Source organism: Perca flavescens, chromosome 20 (assembly GCF_004354835.1).
Source record: "Perca flavescens isolate YP-PL-M2 chromosome 20, PFLA_1.0, whole genome shotgun sequence".
Taxonomy (NCBI): Eukaryota; Metazoa; Chordata; class Actinopteri; order Perciformes; family Percidae; genus Perca; species Perca flavescens.
Window position 1 is genome coordinate 6,636,960 of NC_041350.1, and position 15,984 is coordinate 6,652,943.

At 40.0% G+C, this 15,984-nt stretch overlaps 1 protein-coding gene across 1 annotated transcript in view; it reads left to right on the plus strand.

Moving 5' to 3' along the window:
* The window catches only part of LOC114546604 (probable serine/threonine-protein kinase nek3), a 30,924-nt gene continuing 14,940 nt past the window's right edge, over window positions 1-15,984 (plus strand). The window contains exon 1 of the mRNA XM_028565509.1: window positions 1-482. Coding sequence (XP_028421310.1) covers window positions 175-482 — 308 coding nt within the window. The 5' untranslated portion in view covers window positions 1-174. The remainder of the gene's footprint in view (window positions 483-15,984) is intronic.

Consider the following 15,984-nt stretch of genomic DNA (forward strand, 5'->3'; position numbering starts at 1 on the left):
GATGGCACGCGCGACCGGTGTGGGCACGTCCCAATCCCTCGCGCCTCGTCTCGGCAACTCGCTCTGCAGGTTATCCCGGTGAATCACTCCTCGGTCGGCTATAAGTAGGACAACTTTCCTCATGGTTTCATTTTCCTTCTCCCTCTCGCAACAGGGACTTTGTTTTCAGACACCATGAGTAAGTCCAACAGCCTGAGAGTGAAGAGCTTTTTTAAGTTAAAATCACCTGATAAAGAAAGCAAGGACCTGAAACCGTCGGACTCCCTCAAAGATGGAGTATCGACTTTACCGACGAGCCCCGGTCCTCTCAGCCCGGGACTCAACGCCACACTGGCCGGTGATGTTGCACCCGCTCCCCCAAAAGAAAAGAAGGGAAAGCGGCTGTTGTCATTCAAGATGAGACGGAAGAAATCCAAGCGCAAGGAAGAAGAAGGAGAAGATGTGTTATTCACTGATGAACTGGGCAGCTTCAACAAACAACTGTAAGATAAAAACAAGTTAATTCATAATACGATGTTTCCCCCCGTTTTTTAAGGCCATGGTTTAAGTGTAACATACGTATTGATACTTAAATATGAATACCATAAAAACTTAAGCTAGTCTACATGAACATTGTGGACTTTTAACTGTGACAATGTAATAGTTTTGAATTAGCAAACCACCATAGATATAGGCCACAATCCCCCATTTAGTAAAAAGAATGGTCTTTAGACCCCTTATCAGGGTCACAGGGTCACTGTTGTCCAATTTGACAACAATGACCCTGATAAGGGGTCTAAAGACCATTCATATATTGATATATATCCAATTGTATTTTAATCATTGTTTACTCGGGAGGCTGGGTGACACTGGTGCAAAAAAATAAATAAATCATAGGCCTCCTTTTTTTTTTTTTACTTCTGATATGTAAATGTAAGTTAATGTAATATTGAATCTATGGGCCCTGGAAACTCCCCTGACAGTCGTTAGACCCCACTTTGGAAACCAGTGCACCATATTTCACAAGCTGACAACTGAAGGAAGCACTGCTGAGCGACTGTTTACCCCCCCTGGCATTTTTGAAAACAAACTGTGGTGGAGCTAGGTTAGTCAAGTTTGTAAGTTGCAGAGAGGTAAACCGATACAGAGAGGAGGGCGTGCACTTGAGCTGTCACGCAGAACACCAGATGCTGTTGTATTGCTTCTCCTAATGAAGCTCAAATATTTCATTTGGCATATTAGGCCTTCACTCTGTAGGAAGTAGGGGTGGGAATCACCAGAGGCCTCACGATACGATATTGTCACGATACTTACGTCACAATACAATATTATTGCAATTTTAAAGATATTGCAATATTCTGCGAAATATTGCAATTTATTACCTTTTTTCCAACTTAAAATATTTTTCCAAATTTCAAATTATGTCCCCAAAAGAAAACATTGTCAACATCTGTTTTATCTAAAAAGATACATTTCTCTGTTTGTTCATCTCACTTCAATTTTATTGCTGCGAAACTGACCAACACATATATAATAAAAGATTGATACTTGGCGTCTGTGTATCGATACAGTATTTTTTTTCCCCCACCTCTAGTAGGAAGTTGTTAAAAGTGAATGCGAAAAAAGCACAGACTGACCCTATTCTGTTGGGCAAAGCACTTGACCCCCACCCCTTCAATCTCTGTTCATTGGCCAACAGTGCAAGACTGTGGCAGCTCCTTCGTGGGAATGGGGGGGAACTGTGTCACTGTGAAGCAGTAAATATAAATGCTGAGTCACTCTTCCCTGGATAAATTCAAGATTTAAAAAAAAACTGGTTAACCTCAATTGGTCACAATAATGACAGAGACATTTCCAGTACTTTATGTAACCAAGATGTTTCCAGTTCTTTTTCTCTTCTTCTATTTAGATCCAAATGCATCCAAGACAGTTTGTTGATGAATTGAGATTGATTGCCTGGTCTGACTCAGGTGTTATTGTCTGCTGTCAGGTTAACGCACGCTGACGTTGTGATATGAGGAGGGCAAGCATTGCATATCATTGAATGCTGAAGTGAAAAACCTGCGGTGCAGGTGTTACGCATTTCCCTGTTCCGTCCAATTATATGTGGCTCAATGAAGTTGATTTTGTGTCTGAGCTTGTCTGGCACTGAGAAGTCAATGACTAATACAGAAGACAGAGTGGGGACAAAACATGTACACATCGCAAAAACATAAACGTCTGACTCATATCAATTAGCATGCACTATTAATTATATGTCTTACCCACTTAGCTTAATCCGTGTATACATTTTGAAATACTGGAGCTGTTATGCATCAGATTAATGTTCTCTATTTACTTATAAATAGAGATGCACAGATTACAACTATATAGGCCAATTCTGATTTTCTTTGAGTTAGGCCAGCCAATACCAATTTTAGCCAATTCAGATTGAATTTTTTCTAACCACTTTACAGCACACGCAAATATTTATTTTCTATCTTTTCTTTAATAGAACATTTTGCACAGAACATGGAACAATTTTTGACCAGATAATGGATCACTATAAAATAGAACTATATAAATTACTCCTGGTGTGGGAAATTCACACACATCTAAAGTGCAATGTTAGAACCATTTCCTTGTTTTCACATCCAATATCCAACTAAAAAAATTTGACTTTTGGTGTCGTCCCTCCACGCCCTATTTTTCCTCGCACGTGTTGCATATTGCAAACTTGTTATCTTCTGCACACACGCTGAATAATTTCCAAACAGCTGACATGTTGCAGGTTAATTCACGAGGTTCCGTACATGTGCGTGGACACTCGCCAACTCTCAAAATAATTTTTCAAGCAAAAATACCAAACATTTGCTGTTTCCTGCTCGTGTAAGGCGAGAATTGTTATTACTCTCATGCAGTATATTGATGATGTCAATTTGTCTACTGTCAAAATTTTGCCAATGCTGTGTATACCATGTAAGCTCTCCCTTAAATACTATATCTCTGGTTGTGTTATAGCAGAGCTTTTGAATCTAGGGGGTGATCGGGGGCCCAGTTTGGCGTCACGGCTGGTGTGATCCCATTGCAAGATGGTCTCTAGTAGGGCTTCTCGATTATGGAAAAAATAATAATCATGATTATTTTATTGCATTTATTGAAAACAGTGAAACAGTTAAACAAATCCACAGTGAGAACACTTTGAACTGTGAAATTTCCCTTAATACTTTTCCCGTTTGAACTCCCCCATTCAGAACACAAGACAAAATAAGTTTACTTGCAAAACGTAATGTCCAAAAGAATTGTTTTTTTCCATTATTTTATTTTTGTGATCGTTAAAGGTGCCGTAGGTAGGATTGTGAAAATCCAGGATTTAGCCAAAGATTTTGAACATTGACAACTTCTCAGTCCCTCCTCACTTTCTGCTAAAGCCCAAATGGTCTCCTAAGCCCCTCCCCCCACGAGGGAGAATAAATGCGTGTGCCTGAGCAGTGATTGATACGCAGTTAGACACTTGTACAATTTTAGAATACGTCTTCAAGAAAGTAAACCTCTCTATCTCTTCTCTATTACCGAGTTGCATGGCCTGCTGAGTTAGTTTGTACAGGATTGAGGAAACAAACACACCGGGACCATTCAGGCATTTGCCCTACATTCGGTACCAAAAAACAGATACAACACGCTATAGCTTATCAGTGAAAAAGGCTCTTTTGCAACAGAATGACATCACTTTAGTTTGAGGCATGTTTCTTCTGTCTTGTCAAAATGACAGATGTGATTTATGTCACAGCGCTTTTATATTTCGAGGCCTGTGTCTTGCTGGAATCAGACTAGTATAACACTTGAAATAGTTGATGTACTCAGGGAAAGTACAGCCTGTTCAAACTCACTGATAATACTGAGGGATTAGAAAAAGTTTGTTTGTGGACTGCTTGTTTGAGTGCCTAGGTGCGAGGATACATACTTTCTCCTTTCTTCGTGTTACTGCAACAATATTAAAATGTCTGGTGGGATTATGTGGAAAAAGATAACCATTTCACTGGATGGCTTTAACCAAAGTGTTTGAACAGTAGGTGAAAGCTCTCATGCAGTCTTTCAAAATAATCTAATCTAGCAGACTAGATCAGCCTGTCACACCCTTCAGCACAGGCTGCAAATTCCTGCCCCGGCAGTTTCTAGACAATTCCTTGGGTCAGGGTGTGGAATTTGTAAAAGCCAAAATGAACAAGTTAACCTTTTTTTGCACAACACCGGTGGTCACATAGCAATGCAGGAATTAACAAGTAAATCACGCTTAATGCAATCACTCATACCTTGCTTTTTCATTGGTTTAAACATGAAATATGAATGTGGTAATCATGACTCAGGTTTGCGGGGTACAATAGATGCGTATGTATTATAGCCCAGTTTTACCAAGATTATCTCATTTTTTCTTTAACCCATATTCATTTAAGATTATTCTCTTTATTAGTCTCTGAAGGCCCTGATATTTCATGCTGTTGATATAGGGATAGCTATCCTACATGGTTTTCCCTGGGTTTTTAGAGCGCTCAATTGCAAATGACATCATTGCACAATTATTTCTCAACTTCTCAGATAGTTCTGTGTGAAAAAACAATCTGGCCCGTCAGGGAGGTTAGTGTTGTTGTTGTTGTTGTTGTTGTTGTGCAGACAGGGAAAGCCGAGTTTTTGGCCTGCAACATCAGAATGTACCATGTGATCTCCTTTTGTGAGCCGTCACTAATGAGGTGGCATTTTGTGCAATGGTGGGAAATAGCCAAACTGTTTCTGGTTCTAACCGTAAACAAGACTTTTGACGTGTTCAGCTGCTCTTCCACTATATCGAGGAGCAGGAGGAAAGTTTACCTTGACCTTGAACAGAGGCGTCCGAATGCGCTACAGGCTATTGATGTGCCATTGCAGCCAAGTTGCCTACTGGTAGTAGCTCTTTTTCACGCCAACATCTTCTTCTTCTTCTTCTTAGCGTGATAAGCCAAGATGGCTTTAGGGCTAGAATATAGGATATGCTTATATTGCTGCCTGTTAGTTTGGTGTGCTCTGACAACGCATCATTGTGTTTTAGCGTTTTCATTGGACAGGGATTCTTTTTTAAAACAGTGCTTGTGTGGACAAGAATGTTTTTTTTTTTTTTTGTTTGTTTTTTTTTTTAGAACTAAAGAGGGGAAAACCCTGTTTTGGATTACCGTAGACCTGAGACACATGACACAAATGATGTACAGTAGGTTTCTGGCAAACCTGTGTAGTTGGCACATTGGCTGTTTGGGGTTTACAAACACGGAATGCATAAAAGGTCCAGTGGCCAAATTTGTGCGAACAATATGAGGTGAAAATTGGCTTTGCATTCTTTCTGAACACAGCTTCATTAAATGAAAGAAGCCAAAGTTCACAAGACCTTAGTCTGAGCATAATACAAACTACAACTGGCAAAATTATCATTTAAAAAAACTGTTAGATCAAAAAAGACCTCCAAGAAAAATCTGTGGAAGCCCTTGATGCCTTTTTAATTTTTGATACTCTAAATACACATTTTAGTTAACTCTGTCACTTCCTTTAAAAAAAAAAAAAATCACGTTGAACAAATAAAAAAAAACATTTACGTTATCAACCCCATTCCACATAGCCTATTTCTGAACTACACTGTACAATTAATGTTGTTCCATTCATTTCCATCCATTCATCGACCGTGAAGTGCCAGATCCACATTACATAGGTTTCCCTTGTCAATGTCATAATAGAGATTCAGGGCCCTATCTTGCACCCGGCACAGCGCAAAGCCCGACGCAACTGTCTTTGCAAGTTTTAGACCGACGCAGTTGTAAATTTCCCATCCAGCGCCCACATCGTTTTTAAATAGCAAAAAAAAAAAATGCTGGTCTTACAGGGAGGTGTGTTCAGGTGCATTCTTGGCGTATGGCTATGTTGAGGCAGCAGGAAGTGATCGTGCCATTGACCAACAAAAACCTGGTCTAAAGTTAACAGCCCAGCATTTAATTTTTATTTTAACAGCAAATTAGTAAAAATAGGCTTTAGGCTTTGTATTACACACACACAGGGCGCGCAGCACACAAACACTTTGCTTGTTACACACACACAGCCAAGGGAAGCTGGCAGCAGCACACAAACATGCAAAAAAGATTACAAATAAAAATATTACGGTGCAAATCCGCCACCATAATCAGCAATGCGCCGAAGGTCCAAACCCTGGCCTGGCATTTTAAAGGGAATGGGAGATGACACTGATTGGTTTATTGCATGTTTTTTTTTTTTTTACGCCCAAAACCCACCTATGAATTTAATCTATGCCATTTAGACAGTTCATAAGTACAACACTTTTTGAACCATCAACTAGAGCCGGGCGCCCGTAGTACAGACCATGTTTGTTTTTTTTTTTCTGCCGACAAACTAAACACAAAAGCAAAAGTGTTTATTTGGACCCTAAACCCTGGGCCACCCTTAGCGCAACAACTGCAACCAAGCGCGCCAGGCGCTTTTCACGTCCTGGAGGAATTTTGGCCCCTCATCTTTGCAGAATTGTTTAGATCGTTTTAAAATACCACAACCCTCAGTGTTTTAGCTCATTCAGTCCCAGTGGGCTCGGCTGCCGACTCAGTTTTTAGTGCCACACCATCCCTGGCCTCAAGTTACCTAACATAAGATAATATCAATGAGTTTGATGCAAAGGAAACACCTTCCAAAAGTTCCACTTTTGTCTCATCGGTCCACAGAATGTTGTCCCAAAAGTCTTGGGGCAAAAACCAGCCCTTATTGTTTGTACTGTTTTTTTTTTTTTTTCTTTTCCACCAAGCAACGAGGAATCTGATTGATATTTTCTTATTTAATTTGGTAAATCTATGCCATTTAGACAGAGTTCATATAGTAGCAGCAACGAGACAAATGAAAGGGTTTGTCCTCGAATGTTTTGAAATGACATCATACAACCACTTCTCAACTAGAGCCAATAATCAGGCCTGGGTGGGCAATATATTGATATATGTTTTAACAAGGGGGCAATCTTTTTCACACAGGGCCATGAGTATATCTAGATATCGTCTTAGATTTTTGATATGGTAATATTGTAATATGGCAAACGTGTTGTCTTTTCCTGGTTTTAAAGGCTGCATTACAGTAAAGCAATGTCATTTTCTGAACTTACCAGACTGTTGTAACTGTTCTATTATTTGCCTTTACCCACTTAGTCATTATATCCACATTACTGATGATTATTTATCAAAAATCTCATTGTGTAGGCCTAAATATTTTGTGAAAGCACCAACAGTCAACACTACAATATCGTTTCGATATCGAGGTATTTGGTCAAAAATATCGTGATATTTGATGATCGCCCAGCCCTATTCTCAACTATCAACTTCTCATCACAGTAACATTATAGATAGAACTGACTAAGGATGTAGTAACCTATAAACATTACGACAGCTGAATCCACCAGATGGGTGTTGTCGGATTTGGAGGAGACTGTATTTGAAAATGAAAGTGCTGGTGTGCATAACGTGTTCTGAGAAGCTGTTGACTGGCTGACCTGAGCTGACCTGAGCTGTGGCTCTGATATATATATATATATATATATATATATATATATATATATATATATATATATATATATATATATATATATATATATATCAGAGCCACAGCTCAGGTCAGCTCAGGTCATATATATATATATATATATATATATATATATATATATATATATATATATATATATATATATATATATCTATATCTATATATATATATATATATATATATATATATATATATATATATATATATATATATATATATATATATATATATATATCTCTATCAGAGCCACAGCTCAGGTCAGCCAGTCTTTGTTTGCATGTGAATGAGCAGGTGTACATAGAAAATATATATATATAGACAGGTATTCATAAAAGAAGACCGAGAGCGCTGGTCGCCACACAGGCCATGCTGAGAGGCTAACTGGATTTTATTGACTTCTAGTTCTAATGTTTGGATCTAGTCGAGACATTAGTGTGGTATATAAAGCCAGTATTAGGGCCAGGTATTGGTACTCAATACCTTTTTAGGGTACTGTATCGACTGAAATAACCCAGTACCAAGTAGTATTGAAACTTCTTCAGTCGCACAATACCTGCATTCAATCCTTTTTATACCCACATTTAGCAAAAAAACAGGACAGTTTGTATGGTTGTTGTTATAATAATCAGTTATTATTATTTTTTTTTTAAACGTTCAAAATAAACTAAACTAACTAATTAATGCAGTGTTAATTAAATTAAGTAAAAAAAAAAAGTTATCAAATGAGGTATTCTATAGGTATCTGTTTCACTTTAATGGTACTGGTAAAGTTATTGGTGCTGGTATTGTAATTTTGTAAACGATACCTTGCCCTAGCTAGTATAGACACACTGGATCTTACATGAACGAAAAGTGTGGTTTGCCGTTCTTCACGTCTCAACAGATCTACCTTTCCTTTGCTTGTGATCCAGTTCGTCCCTATACCTGTTCTCTGCTGTTTTTTTTTTTTTTTTTTTTTTTTTGCTGGTTTAGTAGTGAGTTAGCCAGCAAAACATTTGACTAATAGAATTTTCTCAAAGATCAGATGATAAGTAGGATGATTCACTGCTGATTCTCGGGTTGCTGTTTATGGTAACTACTTTAACAACACTGCCAAACCTTTGGGGGCCTTAAACAGGTTCTGCCTTCTTGGAAAAAAAACAAAACAATAGCTTTTTAAACAGGGGAATTTTTGTCACATGTTCAACCAACCAGCCACAGTTACAGATGTTTGTTAAGGGTAATCATATCTAATATTGAACATTGCTCTGTTAGGTGCGGTCTAGATAAGTCCTGAGATAGACCGATGTTGCGGATGGACAGGGCAGTTGAAGAAGGGCATGCCGGCAGGGTAAAGAAGGCATTTGGCGTTAGGCATGGGCCGATTCAGACAATATGATTCAGCAAAAATATCATGGTTTCAAGGTATTGCAGTATCGCAATTACAGCTTTAACATTTATTGTTTTTGACATGTCTGGGTAAAAATTTAACACGCTGTTTTTTATTTTCAAACACATCGCACACTGGAAGGGAAAGGGATTTCTGAAGTGCACTTTTCTGTATACCTTGAAACCGGTAACCAGCCTATTTGGCGTAGGGAGGGTTGGGAGAGGAAACGAATGAATTCCCTCACATGTGAAGGTGATTGCTCCAGAGAGCAGGTTGTGAAATGTGGTGTTTCAACTGTTGAGAGGGAATTTCTTTCCATAAAGTTTGAAACAGATTTGTAGGTTAAAGCTCCATTGTGTAATGTTTTGAGTTGATTCTTAGCAAAAACCTTTGTTCTTTCACAAATATGTGCTCATTCATGTGTAATTCCTTCCACCGACTAATCAATTTATTCTTGTAAGCGTAGAATCTGCCATTCAGAATACACACAAGCAATTCGCTCATGTGTATTCTGCCATGTTGCGCCTCAATCTTTAAAATACATCAGCCAAAGAGGGACATTCCTCCGCCTTTCACGCATTTAGTGGCACCGTGACGAATGCCAGGGGGCGATTACTTGATCTGCCGGCAGATTGGAAAGCCTGAAGATGGAGGATCACGCTGATACTTTACTAACATTAGCTTGCATTCGTTTGGGAACCAGATAGCTGATGTTAGCAATGAAATGGTACCAAAATAACAAAAACGTAAAACTATTATTACACTTGAAGGAACACTCACGGACAAAGTCGTACTTCTTGGAATAATCTGGCCACCGTAGGAGTTAAAACGCGATCGGAATGGGAGGGGCTAGAAAGTAATATTCAGTTGGTTGTCATATACAATTTCACCGCTAGATGGGAGGAATTCTTAGACTGTGTGTACAATGTAGCTTTAAGAAGGGGTGGTTCTTTTTACGGAAATGGTCGACAAAAAAACCCCAAAAGAATAGTTGTGTGTTATTATCCTGCATCTGTGATGTCCACATTTTTGCTGTTCAGTCTTATGTTCTGAAACACATGATCTGTTGTGATATATAACCACTTGCACAACCACTTATTGACTAGTAAAATTTGTAGAGGCTGCAACCTTTGTTCTGGCTTAATGAGCAAAAGGTTTCTCAATGATTGTCTCTTGTCTTGTTGCCACCCTCCGTAGTGATTGACAGGGCAGAGGATCTTAATTACCTAACGTCTTCTTTCCTCTACTTGATTATAACTGACAGCTCTGCCCTAAAGCTAGATGAGGCGGAAGCGCTCAAGGTATTTAAACCAAACCGTTTGTGGACCAGGGGTTTGTGCTCACTCCTTAAGCTTGATTTATACTTCTGCGTAAAATCTAAGCCGTGGCTATGTACGTAGGTACGTGGAGATACGGACTAGGGCTGGGCAATATATCGATGCTATATTGATATATGATGCTGAATATAGTCTTAAATTTTGGATAACGTAATATCCTGATATGACACAAGTGTTGTCTTTTCCTGGTTTTAAAGGCTGCATTACAGTAAAGTGATGTAATTTTCCGAACACACCAGACTGTTCAAGCTCTTCTATTATTTGCCTTAACCCACATAGTTATTATAACACAACTGATGATTATTTATCACAGATCTCACTGTGTTCATATTTTGTGAAAGCACCAACTGTCAACCCTACAATATTGCCACAATATCGATATTGAGGTATTTGGTCAAAAATATTGGGATATTTGATTTTCTTCATATCGCCCAGCCCTAATACGTGCAGAGGCTCCACGCAGAGCTTTCGCCGGAGCGTGCGCGCGTGGTAGAGAGGGACAGCGATTAGCTTCGGAGCGAGTAGCGCCTCTAGTAGTGAGAGAATGAGCGACATAGTAAGAGAAACAGTGTCTGCTTTCTGACCACGGTGGGACATGGGGGAGGGGGGGGAATGCAACACTACCCAGCCATGGCTGAGCCGCCGCGACTTTTCACCGTAGGGTCCGTATCTCCACGTACATAGCCCCGTAGATTTTGCGCAGAAGTATAAATCAAGCTTACGCCGTAGCCCGATGTGCACCTTTCGAAAAATGTAACTACGCGTCGCAGTGACGCACGTCCCTCGGCCGTAGCTGGGTAACGTTGCATTTCCCCCGACTCATTTCCTGGTTCTCCTTCTCCATAAACGACATGAAATCAAGGAGAGGCTTAACTTTTCCTGGTCCACCATGGTCAGAAAGCAGACACTTTGTTTCTCTCACTATGTCGCTCGTTCTCTCACTACTAGAGTCGCTACTCGCTCCGAACCTTGCTCTACCACACACACACACACACACACACACACACACACACACACACACACACACACACACACACACACACACACACACACACACACACACACACACACACACACACGCCGGCTCGACACACACACCAACGCACAAGTATAAACTTCAGGCCATTTACGTAGGCAACGGCGAAAGCTCTGCATGGGGCCTCCGCAGAACCATAAATCAAGCTTTAGCCCTCGGCTTAAGGGAAGAATTCCTCACTTTAACAATGCACCGTGCATTTATGTGTTTTTCGTGTGTCGATATCTCATATACCCAAAGCAATTATGGGTAAGGTAAGAGCAGCCATTTTGCTCCAGTGCTCAGAAAACATACTGTACAGGCAGGAATCTCTTGTCCAAGATGCAGGTGAGGTAAGAAATAAGTTATCATTATTGTCCATCGATTTGTCAGGTTATCAACGTGGTCAGCAGTTGCAGCAGTGGCTGTGACACGGCTCAGCACCCAACTGCCACAATTTGTGTAAAAAAAGAGTCATAACTTGGTCAAATCTGAACACATAAACACGAAATGCATATTTTTGATTCAGTGAAACTTACAGTTTATCATCTTTGATGTCCATCACATGTACTGTGAACATCCATTAATCTGCTTTGTCTGAGGGGGGTCAGTACTCTCTGTCATAATGAAAACTGTTCTGGAAAGCTGGACTCTGGCTATGTGAGGCCACATTAAACTAGGGTCTGGAGATAATTAGACCAGACTCTGATTATCTACCTGAACTTAAATAACTCAAGTCATTAGATTTTTGTGCACATATCAATATGTGTTTATTCTGCTATTTGATGAACCAGGACTGACTGGAACAAATGAATGTCACCTGATAAGTTGGATCAGTCTTCATGTCCAATGACAAAGCTAGAGTTTAATAATAATAGGTGGATTTTAAAATAGCAGCTACCACAAGTTGTTCTCCAACAACAGCTAACACCACTTGTACAGCTGCAACTGAGCCAGCTTCTCACAAGCTTATTAAATATGTGTTACTACTGTGAGGACAAAGTAGAGCTATTTTTCCTGCCTTGATGTTACATGTGGGTTGATAATGTTATAATGGCTGGATAAACCCGGGTGATATTTACGGCCTAAAATATAAAATAGACTGGAGACTGTTTAAGTTTGTAACTTTGGATGGAGTGATCATTTTTTTTCTGACTAATATTTTCAAATGTTGGCATTCAGACCCTCAGCTGTGACTTTTAAGCGGGTTTCATGCTTCTTGTCGTCGGAGCGGTCGGTAAAAGCGGTCCGAGCGGCCCCAAGAACAGACTTTTCTTTTCTTTTGTAGTCAATCACTGCAACCGCGTTGTTTACAAAAATTGCTCTGCGCTCAGAACCTCCGCAGACCCTTCCTTGCGCAGTCGCCCCGGCCACAGTTGCGTAATACCGCCGTCAACAGCACCCCGACCACGCCGACTGCAAGAAACCTGAAACACCTGTACCTGGAGTCGTTGATTTGTTTAAATACATGACCTGTACTCTGATGGCTTTGAAGCCACTGTGTTTGCTTTTATTCTGTGGAAGGGAGTGTTTCCATTAGAGCCATTTTAGCTGCAGATGAATGCAGAAGTTGAATAATGCTTATTCATATGCACATGTGCATATTTTAGTTTGACTTGAATGTCAATGTCTATTTCTGTCAGTCAGTATTTGCATGCTGAATACACTTTGACATGCGATGGTCGCTGGGTGTTAACTCCAGCATACACTCCCCATTGTTACTCTTTTGTGCCGAAGTAGGCCTTCAGACACAGCCATCAAACTCAAGGTGAAGGAGCAGCAAACAGGTGTTCCTAAAGTAAACATGACCTGGCTTCGGTCCTGAAACTCTCTGAAAACTTGCTATTGAAGCTGTATGTTTGTATTCATTGGTGGGTTTTAGACACAGACGCTAATATACAACAAACTGTACACACAAGCCCACTTTCATGCAGCCACACAGTCTTCACACAAACAAGCCTCCAGCACTGGAAAAGGAGTGTTTTAAGCACTGTCCAGTTGGGATTAGGCAAGAACTGTGGGCTGACTTAAGTTTTTCCATGGTAAAGAAAGTTCTTATTGTTAAAGGAATTCAAAGGATATTGGAGTTCATCATTATTGCAGCACACTGAGCACAGTAGTCAGCTTTGGTTAAAAACATGCTCATCTGCCTTGCTGTTTTGAACCTCTGTGCATCAAAGTTCTACTCTTCCAGCTCTTTTATTTTTGCATGAAACACAAAACGGTGCCTAAGGCATGAATACATCTAGTATTTTTATTCATCTGTGAGGAAGTATGATCTTACAACTTGAAGAAACAAGTTATGCATTCTGAACATATAGAGAAAACATAAAAACTTTGTGCCACATTATTGCATTATAATCCTCTTTAGAGAGTTTCTACATATGGAAGCCCAATGCAGTCAGGAAAGAAATGTTAAGTATTAGAGATGAGGCGCCATGGTAGCTCACCTGGTTGAGTGTGCGCCCCGTGTACTAAGGGTCAGTCCTTAACGCAGCGGCCTGGGTTCAAGTCCGACCCGCTGCCCTTTGCTGCATGTACCTAGTCTCTCTAGCCCCTCTCCTGTTTTAATCCTATCTTAATCAAAAAAGGCCAAAAAAAGCCTTAAAAAAACAATCATTAAAAAAATTAGGGATGAGAAAAGTTTGAGTATAATACTTATAGTAAGTCGAAATGTTGACTTACGAAGTCATAATTATGAGAATTACTAAGTCAAAAGTATTAGATTTCTTTAAATCTTGTAAAATATAGTATCTATATGAGCTTAAAAATTCCATATTTGACTTGGTATCTCATCATTTTGACTTACCATGAGCATTATCTTGATTATTTTGTTTTGACAAATTGGTTTCCATACAAATGAGAAGTAATTAAGCGAGTATGAAATAGAACATGGGAAAGAGAGTGATACAGAGAAAATGGAAGATGCCTTCCGCCTCCTCTTCCAAAGTCAACATGTCAGCATTATGAGCTGCCATTGTAACATTGTCATCCATTTGTACTTGTGGCAACATCCCAACTCTCTTCCCCAAGGAGATTGTAACAATGATATTCTGTATGCATTTTATTACTTCCACTGCACTCTGCTTTCTGCATGCTGGAATGCACATGCAGTTGGCTCTATACTGCAAGTACAATATAGTTTGGTGCAAGTTTTTCAAAAGATGCATCATGTCTGCACTTTGCAGTTGAGGGAAACACTTGAAAGTACTCCCAAACATGTTGGCTTGGTTTCCATTGCACACCATCATGCCAGTTATTGGAGTGGAAGTGTAGTGGCTGCAGCCTACTGGTTGTTGCAGACCCGCCCAGCATCTGGCAAACACTCGGCCCTGCAGCAGTTGTTCCAGGCACTCCCAAAAAAAACTCCACAAACAACGGCTGTTTTCGATTCATAGTGTGAAGCCACGTTAGAGCCTGTTTACATCTTGTCATTTGCACTTCAGGGTATTGATTATAACTGTATCATTCGTTGCTTTGCATAACATCAGGCTTATACTGTATCAACACACACAACTGTTGTGTTGTCTGAGCATGGAAAGGGGAAAAAAATAGACCCATTGCACAGCATGAGCCTCTACATTTTGTTGCATTGTACCTCAGCTCCAAGTTTCCTATTGGGAAACTTGACCGTACGTAAGGCAGCAGTCCAGCCATCGGCTCCTATTGTGTACAGAAGTCAGATCCAGTGCCCTTCTTCAGTGTGATCTGGATTTATAATATTCTTAGAACAAGATGGATTCAAAGGAGAGGCGGTAGTTGAATCCTTTCCGTCCCTTGTTTGAGTTTATTCAGTAGTTCTACACAGGTCTGCAGGTCTGCCATGCTCAATGAAACCTGTTAGTTTTACCTGTTTGTTCCTGAGAAATGAACGCTGAGTGTGCGTTCATAACCTTTTCTTGGCACAAACATGTTGAATCTGTGTGGTGTTATTCTCTGGGTTGGCTGAAAACCTGCAGTTGATTAAGTTTGAGGTTTGGGCATGCATATTCCTGCTCTTAGGTAGTAGTTAATTTAGCTTACATAGGTACAGTTTAGGGCTGCAGCTATGAATTATTTTAGTAGTCGAATATTCTACAGATTGTTCCATTGATTGATTGAGACTTACTAAGATAAGGTGACAGCTAAGATGAAGCTTAAAAACAGGCAGCCAACTCAGCTTTCCTAAAAACCTTTTTTTTTTTTTTTTTTTTGTCACACCTACTTTTCCATATATACACCCAATATGAGATCAAATCTTCTTCTAAAAGATACATTTTTACCTCCACAAATAGTTGAGGAATGATGTCAGTTGCCATGGTGTAAAGACATAACATCAAACATTCCTTGTTAAATTTTCTTAAATTCTGCACTTACAACAGTGGAGCTTTTGTCTGCGTTGCAACACCGAGAAGGTTCAGACAAGTTGGAGCTGGTTTGTGCCTGCATGTTGACAGGATGCTGGGGAGACTTGCAACTGATTCTGCAACTTTTCTTTAACCGGGTCAGGGGTTATTCCCAAAGGCTCTTTCAAATAAGGATGTAGGTTGCAATGCTTTCACAGTGAGCTATCACTGTTTTTAAGATGGCACCTGGTCGTGCGCCAAGATAGCTCAGTTGGCCCATATATAGAGGTTTACTCCTCGACACAGTGGGCCCGGGTCCGACTCCGGCCCTTTGCTGCGTGCCATCCTGTCAAAAATAAAGGCTGAAAAAAA